Source organism: Coregonus lavaretus (genome assembly GCF_964263955.1).
Source record: "Coregonus lavaretus genome assembly, chromosome: 36".
Taxonomy (NCBI): domain Eukaryota; kingdom Metazoa; phylum Chordata; class Actinopteri; order Salmoniformes; family Salmonidae; genus Coregonus; species Coregonus lavaretus.
In genome coordinates, this window is record NC_140023.1 from 23,612,938 (window position 1) to 23,623,752 (window position 10,815).

General features: G+C 41.5%; 1 protein-coding gene across 1 annotated transcript; it reads right to left on the reverse strand.

Moving 5' to 3' along the window:
• Positions 1 to 33: 33 nt before the first annotated feature.
• Positions 34 to 9,059, reverse strand: LOC311110717 (thioredoxin-dependent peroxide reductase, mitochondrial-like). Its single transcript, XM_084153277.1, has 7 exons — positions 8,743 to 9,059; positions 5,917 to 6,028; positions 5,640 to 5,781; positions 5,295 to 5,430; positions 2,447 to 2,550; positions 466 to 631; positions 34 to 321 (listed from the first exon to the last, which is right to left on the reverse strand). Exons 1-7 carry the CDS (start codon positions 8,776 to 8,778, stop codon positions 268 to 270), a joined length of 750 nt encoding a protein of 249 aa, XP_084009403.1. The 5' UTR covers positions 8,779 to 9,059; the 3' UTR covers positions 34 to 267.
• Positions 9,060 to 10,815: the final 1,756 nt, after the last annotated feature.

The window sequence follows — 10,815 nt, forward strand, 5'->3', positions numbered from 1 at the left end:
GTGTTTAAAATAATGCAATCGCAATACTTGCAATGTGATGGAAGGAAAACTTTATTACATTAAGTTCATGAAGCTAGCTAACAGGATGAAATGTTTCAACTCAGACAACTGACCACTTCAAATCTTTATTTCTGATCTGATTACTTTGAACACAAATAAATGCACCTTTTTAAATCTAAACCTAATGGAAAATATTTGCTATATCTATACAGTTATTTTTCAGTGGTGTATAATTTATTGAATATTAAGCTGTGAAATGCGAGTCCTCTAGTCATTGACCTTCTCAAAGTACTCTTTTGAACCTTCGGGAGTTGGCTTGATCTGAAAAAGAAACAGTTCCATAATAAGCAAACTGATCATCCAAAAACAATGAACTGATGAGAGACCAAGAGTGCTTGTATTTTTTTCAGATGTCTGAGGCCCTGGCAGGGTAGTGAAAGAGGGCGCGAAGGGGAGTGGCCTCACCGTAGGAGAGTCGGGGGTCCAGCTAGCAGGGCACACTTCACCGTGAGTCTCCACAAACTGGAAGGCCCTCACCAGACGCAGGGTCTCGTCCACACAGCGGCCCACTGGCAGGTCATTAACGCTCATGTGCTTCACCACCCCATTTGGATCAATGATAAACAGTCCCCTAATGGACAAACAGACAATGGACAACTACTCAATATCATGGTAGAAATCCATACGATATACAGTGTCTAAAATTCAATGTTGATTTCCCTAAGGCAGTTTATGGTCTGAATACGTATGTATTTAACATGAAGACATCACTAATGGCACCCTATTCCCTATTCACTACAGTGCATTCGGAAAGTATTCAGACCCCTTGACTTTTTCCACATTTTATTAAATTACAGCCTTATTCTAAAATTGATTAAATAAAAAAACAAAAACATCAAATCTACACACAATACCCCATAATGACAAAGCGAAAACTGTTTTTTTGACATTTTTGCAAATGTATAAAAAAAAATAATTGAAATACCTTATTTACATAAGTCCCTTTGCTGAGACTCGAAATTGAGCTCAGGTGCATCCTGTTTCCATTGATCATCCTTGAGATGTTTCTACAACTTGATTGGAGTCCACCTGTTGTAAATTCAATTGAATGGACATGATTTGGAAAGGCACACACCTGTCTATATAAGGTCCCACAGTTGACAGTGCATGTCAGAGCAAAAACCAAGCCATGAGGTTGAAGGAATTGTCCGTAGAGCTCAGACACAGGATTGTGTCGAGGCACAGATCTGGGGAAGGGTACCAAAACATTTCTGCAGCATTGAAGGTCCCCAAGAACACAGTGGCCTCCATGGAAGAAGTTTGGAACCACCAAGACTCTTCCTAGAGCTGGCCGCCCGGCCAAACTGAGCAATCGGGGGAGAAGGGCCTTGGTCAAGGAGGTGACCAAGAACCCGATGGTCACTCTTACAGAGCTCCAGAGTTCCTCTGTGGAGATGGGAGAAACTTCCAGAAGGACAACCATCTCTGCAGCACTCCACCAACCAGGCCTTTATGGTAGAGTGGCCAGACGGAAGACACTCCTCAGTAAAAGGCACATGACAGCCTGTTTGGAGTTTGCCAAAAGGCACTTAAAGGACTCTCAGACCCTGAGAAACAAAATTCTCTGGTCTGATGAAACCAAGATTGAACTCTTTGGCCTGAATGCCAAGCGTAACGTCTGGAGGAAACCTGGCACCATCCCTACGGTGAAGCATGGTGGTGGCAGCATCATGCTGTGGGGATGTTTTTCAGCGGCAGGGACTGTGCAACTAGTCAGGATTGAGGGAAAGATGAACGGAGAAAAGTACAGAGTGATCCTTGATGAAAACCTGCTCCAGAGCGCTCAGGACATCAGACTGGGGCGAAGGTTCAACTTCCAAAAGGACAACGACCCTAAGCACACTGCCAAGACAACGCAGGAGTGGCTTCGGGTCAAGTCTGAATGTCCTTGAGTGGCCCAGCCATAGCCCAGACTTGAACCCGATCGAACATCTCTGGAAAGACCTGAAAATAGCTGTGCAGCGACACTCCCCATCCAACCTGACAGAGCTTGAGAGGATTTACAGAGAAGAATGGGAGAAACTCCCCAAATACAGGTGTGCCAAGCTTGTAGCGTCATACCCAAGAAGACTCAAGGCTGTAATCGCTGCCAAAGGTGCTTCAACAAAGTACTGAGTAAAGGGTTTGACTACTTATGTAAATGTGATATTTACGTTTTTTATTTGTAATACATGTGCAAAAAAATTTTTAACCTGTTTTTGCTTTGTCATTATGGGGTATTGTGTGTAGATTGATGAGAGAGAAAAAACAATTTAATCAATTTTAGAATAAGGCTGTAACGTAACAAGATGTGGAAAAAGTGAAGGGATCTGAATACTTTCCAAATGCAGGCCAAAGAGTTCTTGGGAATAGGGTGCCATTTGGGATGCACCCATAGTTACTGTACCTCAGTGCAATGCCAGGGCCCTCCAGAAGTACACCATAGTCTCTAGACACCTGTTTGTTGAGGTCTGCCAGCAGGGGGATGTGGATTTCACCCAAACCTCCAGCCTGAGAACAAGACGCCATTACAAATGATTAGCATGTAGCCACACAAGTGCTGTTTGTGTCTCTATGGAATACTGTCTGTATTATAATAATAATAATCCTACATGGGATTTAAAGCACCTTTCAAAAAAAACAAGGACACTGTACAGCAAAGAGTGTAAAAAACTAAAACAGGGATAAAACAATTCAAATTGAAACGCAAGCTACTTAGCTTAAGTTATTGCTGAGTAAGGGGGCAAGCTATGTTGAGGGGAAAGCCAGACTGAACAGGTGGTTCTGAGGCTGGTTTTGAAAGTGGTGATGGAGTCAGAGTTGCAGGTGGCAGGGGGGAGAGAGTTCCAGAGTTTGAGGGCAATGGAGCTGAATGCCCAGTCCCCCATGGTGCAGTCTTGTTTTTGGGATGGTGAGTAGTCCAGAGTCAGAGGATCGGAAACAGCAGGTGGGAGTGTGTGCGTGGAGGTCAGAAAGTTATGAGGGAGCGAGGTCATGGAGGGCCTTGTAGGTGAGCAGTAGGATCTATTGGTACAATTTCAGCCTGTTTAGGTGGGATAGAGTTTTGGCCTGCCTCAGGCGGTAAATTAGTTAATAGACCAATATGAAAGAGAGTTCCAAATCTCTCTGCCAGTAACAGCTATTTTTCAGTTTTCCCCTCCCCACCCAGACCACTCCCAGACAGTCCTAGCAAAATTCTTGCTTGAGAAATTGCTCTTTGCTTAGAAGTTATTTTTGATCATTTTAATTGAAAACAATCACAGTAAGGTACTTAATTGTTACCCAGAAATGACTTGATATTGAGAAAGAAACAGCTGCATTGGACCTTGAAGTTCAAAGACACAGCAGAATGGCTTTACAAGAGGTGTCGAGTGTTCCTGAATGGTCCAGTCTCAGACCTGACTTAAATTTGCTTGAAAGTCAGAGACAAGGTTTGAATATTAATGATTCCCAATCAAATGTACTGAACTTCAGCAATTTTGACAAAAACAATGGATAAATGTTGCCCTAAACGTTGTGCAAAGTTGGTAGAATCTTATTCAAAATTATTCACATCTGTAATGGCTGCCAAAGGCGCTTCCACCAAGTATTAACTTTACGGTGTGAAGACATCTTATGTTTTTAAATGTTTCATTAATTAGGAAAAAAAAATCGATGTATTCCCTTTTTAGATAGAATTTTAAGGCAGCAAAAATGTGAAGACTGTGCAAGGGGTGTGTAGACTTTCACTAGCAGCAGTATGTACACTACCGTTCAAAAGTTTGAAATGACCTTGTTTTCGAAAGAAAAGCAATTATTTTGTCCATTAAAATAACATCAAATTGATCAGAAATACAGTGTAGACATTGTTAATGTTGTAAATGGTTATTGTAGCTGGAAACGGCTGATCTTTAATGGAATATCTACATAGGTGTACAGAGGCCCATTATCAGCAACCATCAGTCCTGTGTTCCAATGGCACGTTGTGTTTGCTAATCCAAGTTTATAATTTTAAAAGGCTAATTGATCATTAGAAAACCCTTTTGCAATTATGTTGGCACAGCTGAAAACTGTTGTGCTGATTAAAGAAGCAATAAAACTGTCTTTCTTGAGACTAGTTGAGTATCTGGAGCATCAGCAATTGTGGGTTCGAGATCTTTCTTCTGAAACTCGTCAGTCTATTCTTGTTCTGAGAAATGAAGGCTCTAACCAGAATAGAAAGAGGAGTGGGAGGCCCCGGTGCACAACTGAGCAAGAGGACAAATACATTAGTGTCTAGTTTGAGAAACAGACGCCTCACAGGTCCTCAACTGGCAGCTTCATTAAATAGTACCCGCAAAATACCAGTCTCAACGTCAACAGTGAAGAGGCGACTCCGGGATGCTGACCTTCTAGGCAGAGTTGCAAAGAAAAAGCCATATCTCAGACTGGCCAATAAAAAGAAAAGATTAAGATGGGCAAAAGAACACAGACACTGGACAGAGGAAGATTGGAAAAAAGTGTTATGGACAGACGAATCGAAGTTTGAGGTGTTCGGATCACAAAGAATAATATTTGTGAGACGCAGACCAAATGAAAATATGCTGGAGGAGTGCTTGATGCCATCTGTCAAGCATGGTGGAGGCAATGTGATGGTCTGGGGGTGCTTTGGTGGTGGTAAAGTGGGAGATTTGTACAGGGTAAAAGGGATCTTGAAGAAGGAAGGCTATCACTCCATTTTGCAACACAATGCCTTACCCTGTAGACGGCGCTTGATTGGAGCCAATTTCCTCCTACAACAGGACAATGACCCAAAGCACAGCTCCAAACTATGCAATAACTATTTAGGGAAGAAGCAGTCAGCTGGTATTCTGTCTATAATGGAGTGGCCAGCACAGTCACCGGATCTCAACCCTATTGAGCTGTTGTGGGAGCAGCTTGACCGTATGGTACGTAAGAAGTGCCCATCAAGCCAATCCAACTTGTGGGAGGTGCTTCAGGAAGCATGGGGTGAAATATCTTCAGATTACCTCAACAAATTGACAACTCGAAACCCAAAGGTCTGCAGGGCTGTAATTGCGGCAAATGGAGTTTGAAGGACACAATTATTATTTCAATTAAAAATCCTTATTTCTAACCTCATCAATGACTACATTTCCTATTCATTTTGCTATATTTCCTATTCAAACTCATTTCATGTATGTTTTCATGGAAAACAAGGACATTTCTAAGTGACCCCAAACTTTTGAACGGTAGTGTATATAGAATAATGGTAAGTCTATGTACACCCACTGTACCTTGCGTGGGGTGTTTATCCATGCCAGGTGGGTGAAGTGAGAGTCCACTGACACGCCCACCACTTCACAGTTGATGTCATGGAACTCGCTGGCCTTGTCACTGAACGAGATGATCTCTGTCGGGCAAACAAATGTGCTGTAAGAAGACAAAAAAATGTTTTAAAAATATATATAGAATGTCACATCCACAATCTCTTGCTTAGGTATCTATAGTGCAAAGAGCATAGGCCACTAAATAATTCCTTAAATTCTGAAGATGAATAAAGTCACATGTCACTGTGTACACCACATGCGGCTAATCATAGCAATCCATTCTTGTCTTTCCAGAGGAATAGCGGTACTCACAAATCGAGTGGGTAGAAGAAAAGGACCAGGTATTTGCCCTTAAAGTCATCTAGGCCCATCTCCTTAAACTCGCCATTGTGGACAGCTGTAGCTTTAAAATGTGGTGCATGTTGAGTGACAGCTGGAGCCCACCTAGCAGTACCTATTGGGAGAAAGATATTAAATGAATAAAGTTGATTCTATATTTACGTCATCATTACAAGAAGTGCATCCATCTCTCACTTTGGTCAACTTCATATCACATTCCCTGTCCTGAAGGTATATAGTCAATACCTACTGGTAGAGAAACAAGCTTTCTGCAGTGCAGGACAGGTGAGAATTCTTGAGGGCTTGCTCACTGAAGTTCCATGTGGCGAAGCTGCTTTCAGTCCTCCAGATGCAACTTTTACCTTGATGTGGAGCAGTGTTCATTTCATCAACAAAATATCAGTCAAACATGTATTTTTCAAGACTGACTAAATAGACCCAGAAACAAATATAACTGAACTAAAATTATTTTTCATTTCAGTTGACTAAATCGAGACAAAATTATCTCTTTTACTAAAATCTGACTACTAAGTAGACTAGGCAGTAGTTTTTGGAGAGATTGAGAGCTTTTCAGTGATAAGCACAATTAATATTATAATATTATAAACAACGTGAGCAAGACAAAGGAGATTATCATGGACCACAGGAAAAGGAGGGCCGAACACGCCCCCATTCACATCGACGGGGCTGTAGTGGAGCGGGTCGAAAGTTTCAAGTTCCTTGGTGTCCACATCACCAACAAACTATCATAGTCCAAACACACCAAGAAAGTCGTGAAGAGAGTATGACAAAGCCTTTTCCCCCTAAGGAGACTGAAAAAATGTGGCATGGGTCCCCAGATCCTCAAAAGGTTCTACAGCTGCACCATCGAGAGCATCCTGACCGGTTGCATCACCGCCTGGTATGGCAACTGCTCGGCATCCGACTGTAAGGCGCTACAGTGGGTAGTGCGTACGGCCCAGTACATCACTGGGGCCAAGCTTCCTGCCATCCAGGACCTATATACTAGGCGGTGTCAGAGGAAGGCCCAAAAAATCGTCAAAGACTCTAGTCACCCAAGTCATAGACTGTTCTCTCTGCTACTGCACGGCAAGCGGTACCGGAGTGCCAAGTCTAGGTCCAAAAGGCTCCTTAACAGCGTCTACCCCAAGCCATAAGACTGCTAACACATTGACTCGGTACCCCCTGTATATAGCCTCATTATTGTTATTTTATTGTGTAACTTATTTTTTTACTTTAGTTGATTTAGTAAATATTTTCTTAACTCTACTTTCTTAAAACGGCATTGTTGCTTAAGGGCTTGTCAGTAAGCAATTCACGGTAAGGTCTACACCTGTTGTATTCGGCACATGTGACAAATAGAATTTGATTTGATTTGATAATGTGTTGTATTGGATTTGCCCCAAACATACCACTTTGTATTCAGGACAAAAAGTGAATTGCTTTGCCAATTATTTTGCAGTATTACTTTAGTGCCTTGTTTCAAACAGGATGCATGTTTTGGAATAGTTTTATTCTGTACATGCTTCCTTCTTTTCACTCTGTCAATTAGGTTAGTATTGTGGAGTAACTAAAATGTTGTTGATCCATACTCAGTTTTCTCCTTTCACAGCCATTAAACTCTAACTGTTTTAAAGTCACCATTGGCCTCATGGTGAAATCCCTGAGTGGTTTCCTTCCTCTCCGGCAACTGAGTTAGGAAGGAAGCCTGTATCTTTGTAGTGACTGGGTGTATTGATACACCATCCAAAGTTGAATTACACTTAAAAATATTAACGCAACATGTAAAGTGTTGGTCGCATGTTTCATGAGCTGAAATAAAAGATCCCAGAAACTTTCCATATGCTTAAAAAAGCTTATTCTCTCAAATGTTGTGAACAAATTGGTTTATATCCCTGTTAGTGAGCATTTCTCCTTTGCCAAGATAATCCATCCAACTGACAGATTTGGCACATCAAGAAGCTGGTTAAACTGCATGATCATTACACAGGTGCACCTTGTGCTGGGGACAATGAAAGGCCACTCTAAAATGTGCAGTTTTGTCACACAACACAATGGCACAGATGTCTCAAGTTTTGAAGGAGTGTGCAATGGCATGCTGACTGCAGGAATGTCCACCAGAGATGTTGCCAGAGAATTGAACGTTCATTTCTCTAGCATAAGCCGCCTCCAACATTGTTTTAGAGAATTTGGAAGTACATCCAACCGGCCACACAACCGCAGACCACGTGTATGGCGTTGTGTGGGCTAGCGGTTTGCTGATGTCAACATTGTGAACAGTGCCCCATGGTGGCGGTTGGGTTATTGTATGGGCAGGCATAAGCTACGGACAACTCAGTAAAATCTTTGAAATTGTTGTATCTTGCGTTTTATATTTTTGTTAAGCTTTTCATTTTTTATTCATTTGTAATAATGACACCTTGTGTACAGGCCAGTGACAACAAATCTGAATTTCATCCATTTTTAATTCAGGCTGTAACACAACAAAATGTGGAAAAAGTGAAGGGATGTGAATACTTTCTGAAGGCACTGTATGCTTACTATAGGTTAATGAGGGAATACAAATGTGATCTGAAAATGTTACTAAAATTAAAGGGCATTTAGTTAACTAAAATGGCCCACTGTTTGTGATTTTGAAAATAACTAGACTAAATCATTATTCAAATGACAAAAATGTGCCTAAGACTTAATTATATATTAGTCAAATCGACCAAGAGTGCCAGAATTAACACTGATGGGGAGGGGGTAAAGTTAGAGAGGGAGAGAGAGAGAGATAAATTGCACATCGTGACAATTGTTATTATTGCCAAGAAGAGCATTAGACACTTAGTATAACAAGTGATTGTATATTTAGAGTTTTTACTTAATTTGGCATTAGCTGCTAAGCCTTTGAGCAGAGGGATTTGTCCTGAAAAGATCTCAGATGAGACTCATTGCAACTCTTCTTACATTTCGCATTGCCAATTTATATAGTTACAATGAAATGATAAATTGCCATTATACAGTTTGCATTTCAATGCAGCCCACTACTACTGGTAACTTTGTAACATAAAAATATACTTCTAAATGAACTTACAGAGGTCTTTAGTAGTCTCCCAACGGTGGCAGCCATTTTGAATTATGACGTTGTCTTAGGGCGTCAAGCAAATGTTTTGCGCAGGTAGGCTGCGTAATGACGCTTAACTTATGTAGCTAGTTAAAATACATTTGGAATGCCTTGTAAAACGGCCTTTTTGAATATATATTTTAAAAAACATAGTTCAGTGAAATAGTATACTGTGGTTTGTTCGCCAGTATCTGCACATTTCTTGATCACGCTTGGCAATTTGCGCAGCGCTCAGCTCGCAGGCTATCGCGAACATGGCAAACACACCCCTGCCATTCTTCTTCGATGAGGTTTAACGGCGGTTGGCATCCAATAAATGTTGCATTACCTCCACCTACTAGACTGGAGTATAATTCCCTTGTACTTCGCTTAAAAAATATATATATTATAAAAAAATAAATCAACAAATACCCTACCATCTAACCCTACACTCACTAAAAACCCACCATCCTACTCCATTATTTAAATATATCTAGTCCTACCTCAGGCCAACAGCCTGAAAGGACAGGACACCACCATTCAACACACCCTGTAACTCTTCTAACGTCAAGTCTCGTACACCCAAATACGTCTGCAGCTGCCACCACAACCTCAATTTTCTGCAACTTACATTCCATCCCTGCAGTACCATTGCTATAAAATGCCAAAAATCCAATCATACAGAAGCATATGTCACTTGTTAGCCTACTGGTACAGATGTATTACTCACACAACTACTCTCAGGATTCATTGACCCATCTTCCTACACTTTCTTCACTTCCTCAGCATGCGACAACTTCTGCACTACTCTAACCCTGGAAACCTCAACCTGCCTCTCCCACACCAGACGTTTCTGATCCCCAGCCCATGAGCACCCATACAATTAACAAATACCACTACTTTCCCCAATGCTACACATTCGTTTGTCTCATGCCCTTCTGCACACTTCTCACACCTAGGAATCCCTCCTACACACTTCTGCCACATGCCCATCAGCTTGACACCTCTAAAAACGTAATGTATTCGGCATAAAGCTCGTACGGGATAACTTAAGTCGGAAGTTTACATACACCTTAGCCAAATACATTTAAACTCAGTTTTGAACAATTCCTGACATTTAATCCTAGTAAATATTCCATGTCTTAGGTCAGTTAGGATCACCACTTTATTTTAAGAATGTGAAATGTCAGAATAATAGTAGAGAGAATGATTTATTTCAGCTTTTATTTCTTTCATCACATTCCCAGTGTGTCAGAAGTTTACATACACTCAATTAGTATTTGGTAGCATTGCCTTTAAATTGCTTAACTTGGGTCAAACATTTCAGGTAGCCTTCCACAAGCTTCCCACAATAAGTTGGGTGAATTTTGGCCCATTCCTCCTGACAGAGCTGGTGTAACTGAGTCAGGTTTGTAGGCCACCTTGCTCGCACACGCTTTTTCAGTTTTGCCCACACATTTTCTATAGGATTGAGGTCAGGGCTTTGTGATGGCCACTCCAATACCTTGACTTTGATGTCCTTAAGCCATTTTGCCACAACTTTGGAAGTATGCTTGGGGTCATTGTCCATTTGGAAGACCCATTTGCGACCAAGCAAATGTATCTTCCTGACTGATGTCTTGAGATGTTGCTTCAATATATCCACATAATTTTCCTTCCTCATGATGCCATCTATTTTGTGAAGTGCACCAGTCCTTCCTGCAGCAAAGCACCCCCACAGCATGATGCTGCCACCCCCGTGCTTCACGGTTGGGATGGTGTTCTTCGGCTTGCAAGCCTTCCCCTTTTTCCTCCAAACATAACGATGGTTATTATGGCCAAACAGTTCTATTTTTGTTTCATCAGACCAGAGGACATTTCTCCCAAAAGTACGATCTTTGTCCCCATGTGCAGTTGCAAACCGTAGTCTGGCTTTTTAGTGGCGGTTTTGGAGCAGTGGCCTTTCAGGTTACGTCTATATAAGACTAGTTTTACTGTGGATATAGATACTTTGTTTCCTCCAGCATCTTCACAAGGTCCTTTGCTGTTGTTCTGGGATTGATTTGCACTATTCGCACCAAAGTA

What these genes read in the sequence shown, in the direction of transcription:
- LOC311110717 (XM_084153277.1), bottom strand. Translation starts at nt 8,778, where the DNA reads ATGGCTGCCACCGTTGGGAGACTACTAAAGACCTCT. An exon ending in GGAGACTACTAAAGACCTCT is followed by an intron (nt 6,029 to 8,742) that starts GTAAGTTCATTT and finishes CTCCACATCAAG; the next exon opens with GTAAAAGTTGCATCTGGAGG. An exon ending in GGATAAACACCCCACGCAAG is followed by an intron (nt 2,551 to 5,294) that starts GTACAGTGGGTG and finishes TCTTGTTCTCAG; the next exon opens with GCTGGAGGTTTGGGTGAAAT.